Consider the following 19,909-nt stretch of genomic DNA (forward strand, 5'->3'; position numbering starts at 1 on the left):
TCACTGTAACTACTCTTTGTTTCACTCTGTTTTAGTTTTCTACATCTTTCATTGTCTAACCCGTCTATTTTTCATCCCCCCCCCTTTCCTCTGTTACGTACACTGCATTTAACTTTTCACTCTTATTAAATCATGCATGCTGTTTAAACTGTAATCTCTGTCTGCATATGACCCTGTCTTCTACCTTTAAGCTCTCAAGTTTTCAAATCTTTTCCTATGCAGGCCCCAACAATCAGTTTTTCTTCTCATCCTGCAGTTCTGGGTGGCATTCCCAAAACCTACCCCTTTCCCTAGACCTCTCCAGTCATTTTCCTTCACCTCTCTTCCTTCCCCTTCAACCATTCTGCCTGGAGGAGGAGACCCTGGCTCCGAAAGCTTGCCAATTGTAACTGTCTTTTATGTCTGTGTCCTGCTGCTGCTTGGTGAGTAGATTTTTTATCTATCCAGTTAAATAATTTCCATCCAGACAGGCTGTTTCCACATCCATTTGATGAATTAATACGTCTTCCCTTACTGCAAGAGATAAAAGATATCTTAATGATGAATATTATGCCACTAGTGAGAAGGTCTCATGATAATCTATTCCATGAAGGACATGGCCATGGAGACATTCAACCTCCAATTCAGCTCTGAGGTTGTGAAATCGCCCAGTGTCAAGGTAGCATTGTCATTCCCTGACCAGCTGTGCAACAAGCCATCAAACTCTCACCTCAAGGGGTGAAGCAACCAGCTACACAACCAGTAGGCCGGAAAGGACAGAAGGAGTACTCCCATGAAGAGTTTCTGTGTCCCTCCAGCCAGCCAACACACATCTTCCTCTAACCAGAAAGGCTAAAAGAAGTCCACCAAAGGAAAACGTTCTTCTCCTTCGCCGACTCGAAGATCCTCTTCGGCGGTGTCACCACATGATACCTTAGCCTGCCCAGCCTCCATGCCACTGGTGCGCTCCACCAACTGGTTTTCAGTATTGGACTCCACAAACTGACTGCACAATCAAGCTGACTCTTCTGTGGACCCCATGGAGCAGGAGCCTCATGCTTCTGTGCCCTGTAGTAGCGACTCTTCACAGGCTGTAACTCAGCAGCTGCATGGGTGACACCCCTACATCTCTTCCTCATCATGACTCTCCTCCAATGGAATGTTTGCTGCCCTCTGTCTCACAAAAAGGATTTATGGTTGCTTTTAGCATTGCAGCATCCCCTTGTAGTCTGCCTTTGGAAATGAAATTGCACCCTCACGACCATTTTGAGCTTTCACATTTCTTCTGGTTTGTTTTGACCATCCCTCTGAGGTCAGCATCCCATCTCATGGGGGCATCATGCTGCTCATTCGAGATGACATTCATAGTCAACGCATCTCCCTGACTACCCATCTTCAAGCTGTTGCAGTTCACCTTTTCTTTCCCCACCTGACTTTTTCCCTCTGTACCATTTATGTCCTTCTGTCATTTGATGTCACCAGGGCAGACTTCTTTCAGCTTATTGGGCAGCTATCTCCCTCATTTTTGCTATTCGGTGACTTTAACTAGCGTCATCCCATTTGGGGTTCTCCCAGAAATTGTTAGAGAGGTGCCCTCTTTGCTGATCTTCTTAATCAATTCAGCCTCTTCTGCCTTAACACTGGAGCACCCACTTTCCTTTCCGACTTCTCACACACCTATTCCCATTTGGACCAGACAGAATGCCATTAATCGTTTATGTTCCCGCTTGGGTTTGCCATCTGAGTTATTGGCTGTTTTAGCAAAAGACACGTAGACTATAGAACACATTTTACTTTTTATCTTCCAAAGCAATATGGCAAAGGCCATTTAATTTTTAGTTTTGGACCTCAGTTTCTGTATGGTGTCTTTTTAGCCCTTTCTCCATGTCCCTGTTTTTAGCTGTCTTCTCTAATGTCACTTGGGACTGACGTATGGTCATTTTTTTAATTCCTCTCTGTCTTCATGTTCTGTGACTTGGGTGCGTATGAGCCCAGTTGTTTTTTGCGCCCTAAAACAAAAACACCACCACCACCACCTCACACTGTACATCATTCTTCACACAATTTTCCATTCTAGTCTCATATTCTTCAATAAGGCCATATGTTGTCTATTCAAATGTCAAAGTCTACTATGCCACAAGAAACCTTTTGCAATATAAAGAGGATGATTTCAAGTCTGAGCAATATCTTCAACTGTATTTAATTTGTAAATACCTTTTACTTAGTTGCAGTGGCTACAATGTTGCCACAAGAGTCAATAATTTTGGCTCCCTCTATAGAAAAGATAACCTTGCTACCCTTCTTTGCTATTTTGCTTACCAACAGCAAATTAGTTTCAGTATTCTTCACATAATGTACATTTTGAGCAGTGACAATTTGTTTCTCCCCATTTACCAGCAAATTAAGATCAACCTTTCCTGCAAATTCACACTTTTATGTAGACCCATCAGCTGTGGAAACTCCTATGTCAGTCGTTGAGCAAACATCATACAAAACTGATGGAGCTTTAATAATGTGCACAGATGCTCCTGAATCTAGAAACCAACCTGCATGATCACCACTTGCTTCACTAAAAAATTAAAAATCAGAAGATGCCTTACCTTTATGATAGTTTCTCTCTCAGGGCTACTAGAATGAACATGCTACTTTTCATTAATATTCAGCCTTTTGTTACACTGTGATGAAAAATACCCAATCTTCTGGCATCTGAAACATTTTATTGGCTTCTTCTTGTATTTAGAATGTAAAGCCGATGCTGTTTCTATCTTTGGTTCATAAGAAACTGCTCATTTTTTAAGTCCTGTAGAATATTTACCTCCATACTATCTGCTGTAAAGGGTATTCCCAAACTTTTCAAACCCTTAATGATAGGTGAATATTTAACTGGTAGCTCAGCCAACAGTATAGTTCCAATCCATTCTTCTGGAATATCAAAACCGATATTCCTCAGACAGTTTGAGACAAATTATTTTATTCGCATGTTCGTCCATGTTTTTGCACGTGTTTAATGTGTTATCTGGTTAAACCTCCACCTTCAGATGTGTTTTTTAGTTTGTCCCCTACCTCCTTTGCTGATGTAGCCTTTTCTAAGTGAACATAATTTTCTGGAGCAATCAGAAGGATTAATTTTGGTATCACCTTCTGATCCTTAGCAGAAGAACTCGATTCAGTAGGTTTCAATGTACCATTTATGATGTCCGACAAGTCATCCAAGTTCAAATATGCCTCAATGTTAAATTTCCAAGTTGCATAATTCTCACGCCTACAAGCCACTCTATTTGATGTATCTGTGTTGTACTCATATTAACAGTCACTTTTATTCACTGTGCACACGTTATACAAACTTCTATTCACTTTTGCACAAAAACACATGACTGTGAAATTTATTATTTCACTTTATTCAGTTCTGGACCCATAACCTGTTGGATTCTTTGATTAGTGCAGTGAAATGACATGGAAAAATTGTTTAGGACAAAATAAAAATGTGTATTGTATTAACAGATAAACACATTTTACATACAGGCTACACACATGCTCTCATTGCCAATCAGCAATCATAGAATATCATTTCACATAGCTCTAATGCACTCAGCACAAAGTGTCATATGCACAACTATACAGATTTGAAAATACTTTGTTCACATTTCTCCAACAGTAAGGAGACTTCACTTTCAGACAACACACTACAGCAAAGGAGCAGAACTACAGTAAACATACAAATATTCTCTTATGGTGCATAGAAGTCTTTAAAAAAATGTAATACCGTTCATACCAATGGTACGATGTCATTCTCCTCACAGAAACCTTTCGACAGAAGAGTATACTATAAAAGAGTACTACAGATATCACTCTTTTGCATGTCATACCACAGGCAGGCCAGAAGGATGATTTTCCATCTTCTTCAAACTGTGCCTAGAGATGAAAAAACAATTATTGTTAAAACAAATCATGTCAATATGATAGACGGATGTGCTCAAACACAAATGATGGTAGATAACAAAATTGAAAGTATAACAGAGATATTACCACAAACAAAGATCGACAAAAGAGTAATTTTTGCTGATGATCTCAACACAACGATAGACAAACCAAATATTGAAACAGAACAGATGCTGGAAACTCTTGGAAGAAGAGGATATAATCTCAACAACAAACCTGACCGGGAAACATAGGTAGCATCCAATGGAACCAGTGCAACGGACCTCATATTATTCAGAGGTGAAGGCATAAAGCCAATTAGTCAGAAAGGTCTCTGGACATCAGTGGTAGTGACCAATAAGAAAACACATACCAGTCATGACAACTTTTGAATTTAATCAGCCATTACCAACAACTAAGCCTAAGTCAAACTGGATATCCAGGAAATCAGACATAGTGAAGTTAAAAGAAAGCCTAGGAAAATAAAAAGAATGAAACATCTCGTATACTTACACCAGACATTGGAAGCAGTGGAACTATGCCCAGTGACTGCAATCATGTCAAACAGAAATGAAATACAGGAAATCACAACCATGGCCAACAAGGAGTGTTATGATGAACATCAGAAGATGCTGTCAGCACTACACCAAGCCAGAACCACAACACAATAATACGACCTATCACTATATGATAGGCAGAGGTCATACAAAACACTAATAAAGAAGAAGAAGGTGGACCACGTAGAGGAACAGGCTAGATGACTAGCAGAAGATGCTCAAAGAGGCCAATTCACAGCATATAAAAAACCTAGAACACCAGCAACAAAAGGAATTTCAGTGGACACATGGAAAACTGTTTCGAAGCCATCCTAAACCTCCAACACAAGAAAACATCCTGTGAATACAGTTAACAGAAACAATAGAAAGTTGCATCCCTATAAGAAGAAGACAAGAAATACACCATGTGATAACAAAGGCAAAAAACAAAAATGCTTCAGGGGCAGACAGCATATATACAGTACATCTCAAGAAATCCATCACATGATGGAAGGCTACTGATGGGAACTATTTAACAACTGCATAAAGGTAGGAAAAATACCAGAACAATGCACAATTAAAATCCATATCGTACGAAAAGGAGATACCTCTGACCCAGACTTATATAGAGGTACAGCGTTCGAAAACACATCTTTCAAAATTTCCGTGGAAATATTAAGCAGCCGGCTTACTGCTGGAGTGGCTACCCAAATACCAGAAAACCAAATTGGTTTCAGAAAAGGAAGAAGCATCCTACATAAAGCAATATGTTTAATAGAGCAAGTGCAAAATACCCTAAGACATCAAAGGAAAAAATATTTTGTTGTTTTTATAGACTATAGCAAAGCCTTCAACACTCTTAACAGAGAAACACTCACCCAAAAACTCAACATGTAATTGGCAACACACACAAAATAATGAGACACATAATATGATACAAGCACATCCAAATATGATATCATCACATACAAGAATTCAACTCAAACAAAGGGAGTGCTACAAGGAGACCCAATCAGTCTAACACTGCTCAACAATCATGCCAGCAGACATCATGAAGATCATCATGGACAGCTCAACAACAATCCTATTTTATGTGAGTGACATGGTAATACGTTCAGAATACAAAGAAGAGCTACAAAATGTGCTAAACAGACTCACATCATGGGCCGTGGAAAATGACCTACAAATAAACTGTAGCAAAACCAAACAGATGATTTTCAGAAGAGGTGGTAAACTCTCACCAAATACATGTTAGCCCTTCAAGAAAAACCACTAGAAGTAGTACCTAAGTACAGAATGTAGTGTCACTTTGCAAACAACACTGACATCATTCAAGACACATGTGAAAGAAAGAGCAGCAGCAGCAATAAAATCAATTTGCAACACCCAACAGCCTCAAAAACTCTCAATAAAAACACTGATGACGCTGTTTAAAACAGCTATAGCACCAATAGCAACTTACGGGACCCATATAATCTGGGACAAACTAAAAGTCAATGACTTAGTAATGCTAGAGAAAGTCAAATCCTGCTACGTGAAATGAATCCTGGGTGACAGTGCCTTCAATATTGCCCTATGTCTTTATGAAGGAAAGGTCCTTCATAGAAGACATCAGAATGCAGATGGTCCTGCCCAACACCAAGGCCTACAAAAGCACAGGACAAATAGTCATAGAAAAATACAACGCTGTGTGAATGACTTCTACTCAGCCAGTGCCATAATGACAAAAGAGTGGAGTCAGGCAAACTACAAAATCAAACACGTGGTAACACGATATGCAACACATTGATTCCACCCCAAGTTCTCCCAAAACGAGAGATGAATCCAGCAACCAAATGAAAACTTTGTGTGCAATGAACGCTGAAAGATCTCGTGCAAAAAAACTGCAGAAAAAGAGCAGTGTCGATAATAAAACTAAGACTAGAGTAACGTAACTTAGATTTTTATTTGTATTTGTTTTTTGTATGCATTTTCATTAACAATAACACTCTTCAGTTTCAGCATTTCATTGACAGAGTACAGGAACTTTATTTAAATTCCTTAAAGTGTTTATTAAAGGTTCTGTCAACAGTATTAGGCGACTGGATTTGAATCTTATTGATTTACTTTCAAGCCTGGCCTGCTGAGGCTACACTGACAGTGCCTGATCTTATTAATGAACATTGAGTGGCAACACATGCTCTACAAATGTTTGCAGGATGACTGCCACAATTCACAAGTTTGAGTTTGACTTGTTAACAGATGTATATGGATTATGGCATTCTTTCTGCAAACATTTATAGGGCATGTGTGACTACTCAATGTTTTTTATTAAGATCAGGCACTGGCAGTGCAGCCTCAGTAGGCCAGGCTTGAAGATTAATCTGTAAGTGTCGAAACTAGTCACCTAATAAGTACTGCAACTGTTGACAGACTCATTAATAAATGCTTCAAGGAACAATAATACTGTCCAAAGTTTCATTCTGATTAAAAGATTCTGTGCATTTAATGCCAACATTTTCTCTGGCAATAATGCAAAGAAGAATTGGAACCAATAATTTTCGTGTGTGTAAATAAGTGGTTTAATCACTTGTCATCTTTGGAAATTCTTTACCTGATGGAAGTCAATATCCATCATAATTGGAACTGGATATCCATCGTAATTGGCAATAGAGTCTATTTAATTTTAATATAGAAACTAATTATAGTTCCCTCTCTTTTTGTTAATTGCATCTTTTATTTACATATTTTTGTTATTTGTGTCTGGAATAAAGTGACAGTTAGATAAACAAAGCCTGTCTTCAATTCTTAGTTTTCAGTAAAGGCTGCTGTAAGTCATTTTCCGTAATAATCTTATCACAACATATGAGGAAGCAGAGGGAAATTATGGCAGTGAACATCATTGTACCACAGAATGAATTTTCAGCCTGCAGCAGAATGTGTGCTGACAAGAAATTTCCTGGCAGATTGAAACTGGCTGTGAGACCACGATTTGAATCTGGGACCTTTGCCTTTCGTGTGCAAGTACCATACCAGCTGAGCTAACCAGGCACTTGCTGTGAAAGGCAAAGTTCTAGGGTTTGAGTCCCAGTCCAGCACAGTCTTAATGTGCCAGGAAGTTTCAGCTTTCTATTATTTGAAAAACGATACCAAGACAAGTTAAATAAGATATTTGAAATTAAAACGTATAGTTTTATACATTGCAGTTTAGATAATGTTAGCCATGTGTCAGAATTTATAATTTCAAATTGGTGTTTTGCAGATTGTTTCACTGACTGAGCTGATGGCAGGTGTGAAGGCTCCTCCAAAGACAGTCCAGCTTTTTCAGCTGACCTGTTGGCCAATGGGTCATAAAGTTCCAACATCAACGAACTCATTAGTTGAACTCATGAACATGGTGGAGCGATGGAGGCAGAGGACAGACTATGGGCCTGTTGTTGTTGTTTCTCAGTAAGATTCTTAAAACTATTTCCATATCTCTCTCTCTCTCTCTCTCTCTCTCTCTCTCTCTCTCTCTCTCTCTCTCTCTCTGTGTGTGTGTGTGTGTGTGTGTGTGTGTGTGTGTGTGTGTGTGTGTGTGTGTGTGTGTGAGAGAGAGAGATTTCTCTTGGTTTTTTTATGCTTGCATTTACCTGTGCGTATACTAAATAAAAGATGTGTGCATGTACTTATACATTATTAAATAGCTCGCTGCATTTTCCATAGTAACAAATCAAATTCCTCTCTAAAAACTTTTCATGGTGTGCTGAATTGTGATCTATGGGATAGAAGGAAGTGACGTGATCTGTAACAGCTTAAAAGTTTCCTTATATAAATGATTATCAGAAAATTATTGTGGGATTGGAAATTGATGTAATTATGCATTTTATAGATGCGTAAATGACAATAGAATATTTTGGATTGTGAGGCTCATTTGCAAGAAGAATCAAAAAAACTCATAGTTGACACATTTGAAAGTAGTCACTTAACTTTGCTGTATGCAACAAGCAGATTCATCTTTGGTAACAAGGGTAGGAAGGGTAGACAAGGGGGAGGGGTGGGGCAAACGACAAACAAAAAATGTAAATACGTAAATGAAAGTGAAGGTATGCCACTTCTAACTGACCACTAAGGGATTTACTATATTTTCCAAAATTCTGTTTTACCTTAACCAAGTTTTTGCTGGCTTCTGGTCTCACCAAGACATTATTTAATATTACAATAAACAGTATATTGCCCCATTATTTATCATTCGACTCATGTATAGGATCTATATCACAATGCTTTTAACACTCTCATAATGTGTGAAAGAGAGAGTAGAAGTTCTAAGTTTTGTTTAAGGTGTTAGTCCAAGTTATTAAATTACTTCTCTATGCACTGAGGTAACTGTACACAAGAATGTGACTCAGCTATCATACTGTGACAGAGTAAATTTCACAATTTTACTGAAGAGCTGTGAAATGTGCCTTTCAGGCATACATTTAGCTCTTAAATACAGAGTACATAAAAGTCAAAAGTAGGATGTTAGGTGGTCACCTTATATTCGTATTAGTTGCCATATATTAATTTCAACATTTCTCAACAATTCTAACAATAGTTTATTTAATAACAACAGTTTTATGAAAACACACCTTGAGAAGTGAAAGAAGGTATGGGCCAAGCTAATGACTTTTATGGAACCCTGCCTCCAATGAAATCTTCACTGATATCAGTCTGTTTAAGTGGCACATAACACTGTACATCATAAACATATTAAAACAGTTTCCTTGTGACTTGAGTTACAGTGACAAAACCTTGTGTAAAATTAGCTGGATTTTTTGCCTGTAATTTCTGAGGGTTGTGGAGGTATAAAGGCTGGTCATGCAAATCATTCCTAATGGAGGTCTGATCCTGATTGAGTACATGTAGTGGTAGATGTTCTCATGAACAAGTTTTCCTAAGTGACTTAACACTCCATCTGTCAACAATTTTGTAATTTTTCTGTATAAAATAGTGGACAAGTTTTATCCAATAATAGGAATAGCGTAAGAATCATGTAAAAGAAATGCACCATGAAAAGCAAAATCTGAAGTTAGAAGTGATTGTTAATTAAAATTTAAACAATGGAAAATTCAGGATAGAGTGTAACACTATTATGAAAAGGATAGTTGCTACTCATCGTATCATCATATAGCGGAGATGCTGAGTCGCAGATAGGCATGGCAAAAAGACTGTCACAAAATAAACTTCAAGTCAACAAGGCCTTTGTCAAAAAGAGAACACAAACACACACCCACACACTCACCCACACACAAACAATAACTCTCACACGTGACCGCAGTCTCTTGCAGCTGTTGTGTTTGTGTGCGGCGGGGAGGGGGGGGGGGGGGGGGGTTATTTTTGACGAAGGCCTTGTTGGCTGAAAGCTCATTTTATGACGAAAGGGAAGCAGTGGTTGGGAAGGGAGTGAGACAGGGTTGCAGCCTCTCCCCGGTGTTATTCAATCTGTATATTGAGCAAGCAGTAAAGGAAACAAAAGAAAAATTCGGAATAGGTATTAAAATCCATGGAGAAAAAACAAAAACTTTGAGGTTCGCCGATGGCATTTTAATACTGTCGGAGACAGCAAAGGACTTGGAAGAGCAGTTGAACGGAATGGACAGTGTCTTGAAAGGAGGATATAAGATGAACATCAACAAAAGCAAAACGAGGATAAAGGAATCTAATCAAATTAAGTCGGGTGATGCTGAGGGAATTAGATTAGGAAATGAGACACTTAAAGAAGTAAAGGATTTTTGCTATTTGGAGAGCAAAATAACTGATGATGGCCGAGGTAGAGAGGATATAAAATGTAGACTGGCAATGGCAAAGAAAGCGTTTCTGAAGAAGAGACATTTGTTGACATCGATTATAGATTTAAGTGTCAGGAAGTCGTTTCTGAAAGTATTTGTATGGAGTGTAGCCATGTATGGAAGTGAAACATGGATGATAAGTAGTCTAGACAAGAAGAGAATAGAAGCTTTCGAAATATGGTGCTACAGAAGAATGCTGAAGATTAGATGGGTAGATCACTAACTAATGAGGAGGTATTGAATAGAATTGGGGAGAAGAGGAGTTTGTGGCACAACTTGACAAGAAGAAGGGACCGGTTGGCAGGACATGTTCTGAGGCATCAGGGGATCACAAACTTACCATTGGAGGGCAGCGTGGAGGGTAAAAATCGTAGAGGGAGACCAAGAGATGAATACACTAAGTAGATTCAGAAGGATGTAGGTTGCAGTAGGTACTGAGAGATGAAGAAGCTAGCACAGGATAGAGTAGCATGGAGAGCTGCATCAAACCAGTCTCAGGACTGAAGACCACAACAAGAACAACAACAACAACAACATCATCTGTGACTCAGCATCTCCATTATCACGTAAGTAGCAACTATCCTTTTCATAATATTGTTAATTAAATTTTATCACACATAGTGCAGGAAACATGGGAATTGCGTTCAACATTATAAACACAGGAGAAAAGTACTGATAAATTTTTTGGGTGTTTGTAACACCATATACTGTTGAATGACAATTGTTGTGGACTCCTTTGATGCAGCATCAAAGAGATGCCCATCAACTGTGGTGCACTGGGCAACAACATTGGACGCAGGTGTATCACCACATTGTCTTTCCAGACGAATCCCAGTTTTGTCTAAAGCTTCACAGTGGACATATCCATGTTTGAACACTCTGAGAATGATCATTATCAGATTTTGTTCATCTTTGTCATCTTGCAACAAGTTTACATACACAAGGTCATGAGCAACAGAAAAAGATTACACAGAAAAATAGTGACTTCCGACTTGTGAACTCTGGGCCGCCCTTGGCTGGAGGGTTAAGGTTACGGCACAGTACATCAGAGTCAATCCTATCAGTAGTGACTGAACCTGTCTCCCACTATCACTTATCCCCCCCAGGGGGTCCACAACTCTTTTGTGGATACGTGCATAGCGAGCAAGGGACCCCGAGCTAATGTGGCCCTCCTTCCTTTCCGGGCTGCATACCTTCCTTTTCTGCATCCTTCCCCATCCCCGATCTTCGCCCCCACCCTCCCCCTCACCTCTGCCTCTTTTCTTCACTTTTCTCCCCCTCTGGGAGTATGTTTTGTGCCTACGTCCAGAGACGGACGCTCAAAAATGTAACACATTCTTCGCTTTCTCTGCTTGCAAGTCTTTGCCCTTCCTTTGTCCTTCCCTTTTCCTTACCTCTTCTCTTTACACTTTTCTCCGCTGCGGCGTTTGAGACCTTTCTCCTTTCCTTTCCCTTTTTTTTCCCTTGCTCTTTTTTTCCTCCCTGTACGTGTCTGAAAGCCGACCCACGCATTTCCATGCGTAGCCGGTGACGGGGTAACGCGTAATTCCCCACCCCGGGTAGACAGGTAGGACACGTACGTACCTCCTGGTAACGGCCAGGCCCAGGGAGGGGTGATTACCCGAGCTGTTACCTTCCGAAGGTGCCGATTGGTCCCTCCATCCGTTCCTCGGGAGGTGTGACCTGAGGTGTGAATAATCACCTAAGGTGGGAGTACCCTCAGAGAGGGCCCCCACAAGGGAGGAGTGCGCCATCAGAGATGCCAGTAATCATGGAATGAAATGTAACAAGACGTGCCTGAGAAACTCATTGTCTGATCGAAATTTAAACTGCACGCTGCGCCTACAGTGCACAAGAACAATTACTCCGAACATAGAGGCAATTGTAAAGGGCAAAAAGTACAAGATAACCGAGAATCCCACACTTCAGTGACACCTTTTATTGTGTAACAGTTCACAAATTAATACGAATGCAGAGGCATACACTAAGCTAATAAAATTATGTGGCACATGTACATTCTCCTTTATTTGTTTCACTTGTCGCAGTAATAATTTGTGAGTGATATCCCTGCAGGTGGCCGCAGATTTACATTGACTGGTGGCAGCTGTTGTGTGCCCCACGTGACTCTCCCCACGCTCCGCTCTGGTCCAGTAATTGGGGTAGCGTGCTCCCACTGCTCCGTGCTCGCGCCTGGCTGCTCACAGCGTGCTCCGCGAGCACATATGTTGTGAAGCCCTGCTCTAGAGATTGCCCCATTTTTAAAGACGAGAAGCTCATTCAGGAAATCAGAGTGAAGGAAAAGGTGTCGACCTTTGCTACTCAAAAATTATTCGCCAATCGAAAGCCCACTGTGCCTCAGACAGGTAAATACAGCACTGCCCTTGCCTCTCCTCGGCCAACAAAGGAGGCAGCCACACAGACTTGTGATCTCACCTTTAGTGCCACGGTTGTCAGATCGGCCAGCTAAAAGATCGCCTGTTCAACCTCCCCACTCTCACCTGCTCACTCTATGGCTCACCCTTCATCAGGTTCTGCTAAATCTCGAGCCCAAAAGTCAGACACCAAGACTTCCAAAAAAGAGCCTACTCGTGAAGATATTTTACATACCCCAACTTCACAACCATCGGTTCCTCCTTCATCTAAACATCCTGTTTCCAAGAAGGCTAATAAGAAACCCAGTTTCTCTCCTTCGCCACGGCGTGTCTCATCTACAGCACCACCTGGCGGTAGCCGTCCTCGGCTGTCTTCTGTGTCGCCGAGGTGCACTGCTGGCGGCCGATCAACCGGCCGATCGCTGGTGGTAGGAGCTGCTCCTGAACAACCTATGGATCAGGATCTTCTGCCTTCGGCTGAATGCTGTTCCACGCTGTTGGTCGGAAGCTCTGAGCAGTCGTTGAGTTGAGGGCTCCCTTGGTCACATTCTTCCATTTTCTGTCCACCCTATGTCCATTATCCATTGGAATATCCACGGCATTCGAGCCGATCGGGATGAATTGTCGATCCTCTTACGATACTATTCGCCGGTCATCTTCTGCATCCCCATGACCGCTTTGTTTTCCCCCATTTTCAGTCAGTCCGATTTGATCTCCCCTCTGTTGAAGGCACTCCAGCACATGAAGGACTCATGATTCTTCTCCATGATACTCTCCATTATCACCCAATCCCCTTAAACACTTCCTTCCAAGCTGTCGCTGTCTGCCTTTCCCTTTCTGGATACACCTTCTCTCTTTGTACTGTATACATTCCATCATCCACACCAATGGTACGAGCTGATCTCCTTCATCTTCTTGGTCGGCTTCCGCCCCCCTATTTGCTGGTTGGGGACTTCAATGCCCACCACCCTCTTTGGGGACATCCATATCCTTGTCCGCGTGGCTCACTATTGATAGACGTCTTCCACCAAGTGGATCTTGTTTGCCTCAACACTGGGGACCCTACAGTTTTGTCTGCCTCCACGACAAATTTCTCTCATTTGGACCTTTCGGTCGGTACTGTTCAGCTAGCTCGGCACTTCGAATGGTTCGCCCTTGCTGATACACACTCGAGTGACCTCTTTCCATGTGTCCTTCGATTGCAGCCACAACTGCCATATATGCGCCCGCAACACTGGAAGTTTGCCCAAGCCAATTGGATACTTTTTTCGTCTCTAGTGACATTCGATGACCGTCAATTTGCTAGCATCGACGATGAGGTCACTCATATTACAGACGTTACTCTTACAGCTGCGGAACGTTCAATATACCTCGCACCTCTGAATTGCACCGCCCCCCCCCCCCTCAGTTCCTTGGTGGAACGAGGCATGCTGTGACACAATAGGTGAGTGGCAACATGCTCTTCGCGTTTTCAGACACCATCCTACTTTGGCCAACCGTATCCGCTATAAGCAGTTCCGTGCGCGATGCTGTCACGTCATCCGCGATAGCAAGAAGGCAAGCTGGGACTTCTTCACTAGCTCATTTAACACCTTCACTCCCTCCTCAGAAGTTTGGAGTCGGATTCGACGGTTATCTGGCGCGCCTAGTTGCTCCCCGGTCTCTGGGCTCACTGTCGCGCATGATACATTAGTGGACCCTGTCACAATTTCTAACTCATTGGGTCAACACTTTGCTGAGATTTCGAGCTCTTCAAATTACCCGCCAGCGTTTCTCCCGAAGAAACATGCAGCGGAAGTGCAACCTCTTGCTTTCTCCTCTCAAAATCGCGAAAGCTATAATACTGTTTTCTCCATGCGGGAACTCCAACATGCACTCTCTTCTTCTCGCCCCTCTGCCCCAGGACCGGATGTTATCCACATCCAAATGTTGCTGCATTTATCATACCATAGTCTGCGTTACCTCCTTCGCCTTCATAATCGAATTTCGACCGACAGTACTTTTCCCAGACGATGGCGGGAAGCTATCGTCGTTCATGTTCCGAAACCGGAAAGAACAAACATCTCCCCTCTAGCTATCACCCCATTTCTCTCACGAGTAGTGTATGTAAGGTTTTGGAGCGTATGGTGAATTGCCGTTTAGCTTGGTGGCTGGAGTCCCGCAGTCTTTTAACACTTGCCCAATGCGGTTTCCGAAAGCATTGTTCTGCAGTTGACCATCTTGTTGCTCTCTCCACTTATATCATGAACAATTTTCTCCGGAAACGCCAAACAGTAGCAATATTTTTTGATCTGGAGAGAGCATACGATACCTGTTGGAGGACAGGCATCCTCCGCACACTGTTTTCTTGGGGCTTTCGAGGTCGGCTGCCCCTTTCTCTTCACGAATTTATGGCAGAGTGCACATTTAGAGTGCAGGTGAACCCTACTCTCTCCCGTACTTTCTCCCAAGAAAACGGGGTACCCCAGGGCTCCGTGCTAAGTGTTGAACGGTTTGCCATTGCCATAAATCCAATTCTGGATTGTCTCCTTCCCAATGTTTCGGGCTCCCTCTATGTGGACAATTTTGCGATCTACTACAGCTCTCAACGGACCAGCCTTCTTGAACGACATCTTCAAGGATGTCTCGATCGCCTCCACTCTTGGAGCATCGAAACAGGCTTCCGCTTTTCTCCCAGTAAGACCGTTTGTGTTAATTTTTGGCGTTGTACGGAGTTTCTTCCACCTTCCTTACATCTAGGACCTGTCAACCTTCCATTTTTGGACGTCGCTAAATTCTTGGGTCTTATGTTTGACAGAAAACTGTGCTGGTCCTCCCATGTTTCCTATCTTTCGGCTCGCTGTCTGTGATCCCTCAACACCCTCCGTGTCTTGAATGGTACCTCCTGGGGAGTGGACCAAGTGGTCCTTCTCCGCCTCTATCGTGCCTTAGTGTGTTCGAAATTGGACTATGGAAGCATAGTTTACTCCTCTGCTCGGCCGTCTATTCTTCGGCGTCTCAACTCTATCCACCACCGTGGATTACGTTTAGTGTCTGGAGCTTTTTACACCAGCCCTGTGGAAAGCATTTATGCTGAGACTGCTGAACCTCCACTGTCCAGTCGGAGAGCTGTCCTTCTGATTCATTATGCTAGCCATCTGTCTTACATGCCTGCTAATCTGGCCCATGACATTTTTTTTTATGCCTCCTTGGATTTAGGGTATGCAGGCCGCCCTTCCTCCCTCCTACCACCGGGAGTCCACTTCTGTCAACTGCTCCATTCTCTTTCCTTCTGCTTTCCTAAATCTTTCTTGACAACTAGGGTACAGACCGCCTTGGCTCCGTCCCCGGACCTGCCTGCTCTGTGACCTTTGTCACACTTGTTTATTGTTGGGCATTTGCTGCTCTATGTGCACAAATGAAGGAAGCCACATTTATCTACACTGATGGCTCAAAAACATCGTTTGGTGTAGGGAGTGCCTATATTGTTGGCGACACCCCAAATTGATTTTGGCTTCCCGACCAGTGTTCAGTTTATACTGCGGAGCTTTACGCTGCTCTCCAGGCTGTCCAATACATCCATCGTCATCAGCGGATACAGTCTGTTATATGTTCAGATTGTCTCAGTTCTCTCCTCAGTCTCCAAGCTCTCTACCCTGTCCACCCTCTGGTCCTCCGGATTCAGGACTGCCTCCATTTGGGGGGCATCTCTGTGGCATTCCTCTGGATCCCAGGACACATTGGTATCTGTGGAAATGAGGCAGCCGATATAGCGGCCAAGGCTACAGTCTCTCTTCTTCAGCCAGCTTTTCGCATGATTCCCTTCGCCGATCTGCGGAGTATTTTATGTCGTCGTGTTGCTCTTTTATGGCACGCACATTGATCGACACTTCCCAATAATAAATTGCAGGACGTGAAAGCTCTTCCCTGTGCTTGGACCTCTTCCTCCTGAACAGGTCATCGGGAGGAGGTAATTTTAACTAGACTCTGGATAGGGCACTGTCTTTTTAGCCATCGACATCTTTTAAGGGGTAATCCTCCCCCACTCTGTCCCCACTGCTCTCAGCTGTGGACGGTAAGACACCTTTTACTTGAGTGCCCCTATTTTACTCCGTTACGTGCCCGTCTACAGCTGTCGCCTGATATATCTTCTATTTTAGCAGATGACACGCGCTCAGCCGATCGCGTTCTCGATTTTATTAGTGCCAGTGAGATGACGTCAGTCATTTGAAGCTCTTTTTGGGGACAACCAACCCCCTTCTATAGTGGTTTTTTAAGCTTTCCTTCTGTTTTTAGTTTCTCCGGTTTTTTGAGTTTCGTTCCCATTGCCGCTGGTTTCCAGTTTCGTTTGTTTACCTTTTCCTAAGTCACAGACTGGACACTAATGACCATAACCAAAACAAACAAAAAAAAACTATCACTTATATACATTTGAAGGACTAAGAAATATTGTGAAAAATGTTGCTAATGACTAAGTACCCATTATATTTGGTGTAATTGGATAGATAAAAAAATCTACTCACCAAGCATCTACAGAGTCCAGTGGCTCCTTCTTCCAGCAGAAGGGTTGAAGGAGAAGGGAGAGGTGTGGAGGGAAAGGAACTGGACAGGTTTAGGAAAAGTGGTAGAGTCTGGAAAAGACACCCAAAACCTAGATCAGGGGAAACTTACTGGATGGGATGAGAAGGAAAGACTGATTTTTGGGGACTGCACGGGACAAGATTTGAAAACCTGAGAGCTTAAAGGTGGAAGACAGGGTAATATGCAAGACAGATATTACTGTTAAAACATCATGCAAGAGTTAATAATAGTGAAAGCTTAATTGATTATATGTAACAGAAGTGTGAGGGGGACAGCAAAAAATAGACATATCAGAAAATGAAAGACTTAGAAAGCTAAAACAGAGTGAAGAGACGAATAGTTACTGTGAAGGAATGCATAGACAAAAGAAATTAATGTAAATTAAGGTTAAGTAGGTGGCAAGAACCAAGGATATATAGTAGCACTAGTTCCCACCTCCAGAGTTCTGAGATTCTGGTGTCTGGGGGAAGAATCCAGATCACGTATATGGTGAAACAGGCACCAAGGTCACGACTGTCATGTTCTAGAGCATGCTCTGCGACAGGGTGTTGTGTGTTGCCGGTACACACTATCTGCCTATGCCCCATCCTGACAATTTGGTGATAGTCACGCCGATGCAGCACAGTGTTTACATAACAGCAGGTATATGATGTGTCATTTCACAGGTGGCTCTCCCTTTGATAGTATATGTTTTGCTAGTTACAGGGCTGGTATAAGTGGTGGCAGGAGAGTGCACCAGGCAAGTCTTGCAGCAGTGGGGATGGATACAGGGATAGGAGCCATAAGATAGGGAGATGGGTGCAGAAGGAGTACAGGGTCTGATAATGATATTGTGGAGATTGGGAGGATGATGAAAAGCTGTTCTAGGTGTGGTGGGAAAAATCTCAGACAGAATAGATCTTATTTCAGGGAATGGTTGTAGGAAGTCTTCCTTATCATCCCGTCCAGTAAGTGTCCCCTGACCTGGGGTTCTGAGTGACTTTTCTATACTCTACTCCATTTTCTAAATCTCTCCAGCTCCTTTCCCTTCAGCCCTCTTACTTTCCCTTCAACACCTCAGTCAGAAGAAGGAGCCACTGGCTCAGGAAGATGGCCCAAATAAAACTGTTTTTTATATGTGCTTTCTTCTGCCACCACTTGGTGAGTAGATTTTTTGTCTATCCACTTACACTAAATGGTCACAAACTGATTATTTTCATTTATATTTAGTGTTGTAGCACAATAATACACAATACAGTACAAATAAAATAAAATATACATAAAATACTCATGTATAGCAAACTTCTGTGTGGCACATAGAAACATGCAACAGAAAACGCTATGTATACTAACTTTGAAGTTTGTGCTCTTTCTGTCATTGAAGTACACACATTTTTATGCAAACAACCACAAACACCTCCAAACTCATATGCTGGTGACCTGCCTTGGTCACAACAAGCGTAAATATGAAAGTTGATTCTTGGAGGTAGTGAGAGGATTAGGGGTGTGTGAGAATATGGCAGAGGAAATTTGTGCGTGGACTAGGTTTGTGTGGTAGTGTTTGACAGTGAATGCTCTTGTAAGACCTTAAGCATACTGGGCAAAGGAGTTCTTGTTACTGCATATATGTTCTCTGTCGATGGCCAGGCTACATGGAAAAGATTTGTTTGGTGTGGAAGTGATGACAACTGTCAAAATACAGTTAGTGTTGGTAGTTAATGGGTTTAATATTGTCAGAGGTGTAGGTGGAGCCAACAGAGAGGAGAAAGTCAACATACAGGAATGTGACACATTGGTTTGAGGATGACCAGGTGACTTGGATGGGAGAGAAGGTGTTGAAGTTATGGAGCAATGAGGATAGGGTATCCTGGGCCAGGGTTCAGAACATGAAGATATCATCAATGATTCTGAACCAGACAAGAGGTTTGGGATTGTGGGAGTCTAGGAAGGTTTCCTCTAGATGGCCCATAAACAGGTTGGTATGGGAGGATGCCATGTGGATGCCCATGGTCATCTCGAGAAAACCTTCCTATTTTTCTGGAAAAGCAAACACCTTATCAGGTTCATTCTCATTGATGATACGTCAATGGCATGGCTTCTAGATCTGGACACTCTATCCTCATTGTTTTAGAGCCTCAACAGCTTTTTTCCCACCCACATCACCAGGTCCTCCTCAACCCAATGTGCCACCTTCCTGAACGTTGATATCATCCTCTCTGTTGGCTCCATCCATATCTCTGTCCATATTAAACCCACTAACTGCCGACACTACTTGTATTTTGACAGTTGTCGTCACTTCCGTACCAAAAAAATCTCTCCCATGTAGCCTGGCCATCAATGGACAGCATATATGCAGTAATGAGAACTCCCTTGCCCAATATACTGAACGTCTCATAAGGGCATTCACATACAAGCACTACCACACACACAAACCTTGTCTACAAACATATTTCTCATGCCATATCCTCATGCACCACTAATCCTCTCACTATCCCCAAGAATGAGCTACAAAGGAGTGTCCCTCATCACCCAGTATAACTCTGGGCTGGAACAGCTGGGCCATATCCTTAGCCTGGCTCTCAATTACATATAGTCATCCCCTGAAATGAGGAGCATGCTATCTAAGATCCTTCCCACCCCTCCTAAAGTATTATTTCAATACCCACCCAACCTGTGCAACATCCAAGTCCATCCCTGTGCCACCCACACTCCCAACCCCTTCTTGTCCCTGTGGAAGACTCAGATCTAAGCCCTGCCCTGTCCACCCATCTGGCAC

The 19,909-nt window shown here is 42.4% G+C and overlaps 1 protein-coding gene across 1 annotated transcript in view; it reads left to right on the forward strand.

Annotated features, from left to right (window-relative positions):
* Positions 1 to 19,909, forward strand: part of LOC126190835 (receptor-type tyrosine-protein phosphatase kappa) — a 707,747-nt gene that overhangs the window by 622,794 nt on the left and 65,044 nt on the right. Inside the window, exon 13 of the mRNA XM_049931411.1 lies at positions 7,675 to 7,862. Coding sequence (XP_049787368.1) covers positions 7,675 to 7,862 — 188 coding nt within the window. The remainder of the gene's footprint in view (positions 1 to 7,674; positions 7,863 to 19,909) is intronic.

This window comes from Schistocerca cancellata, chromosome 6, assembly GCF_023864275.1.
Source record: "Schistocerca cancellata isolate TAMUIC-IGC-003103 chromosome 6, iqSchCanc2.1, whole genome shotgun sequence".
In the NCBI taxonomy this organism is placed as follows: domain Eukaryota; kingdom Metazoa; phylum Arthropoda; class Insecta; order Orthoptera; family Acrididae; genus Schistocerca; species Schistocerca cancellata.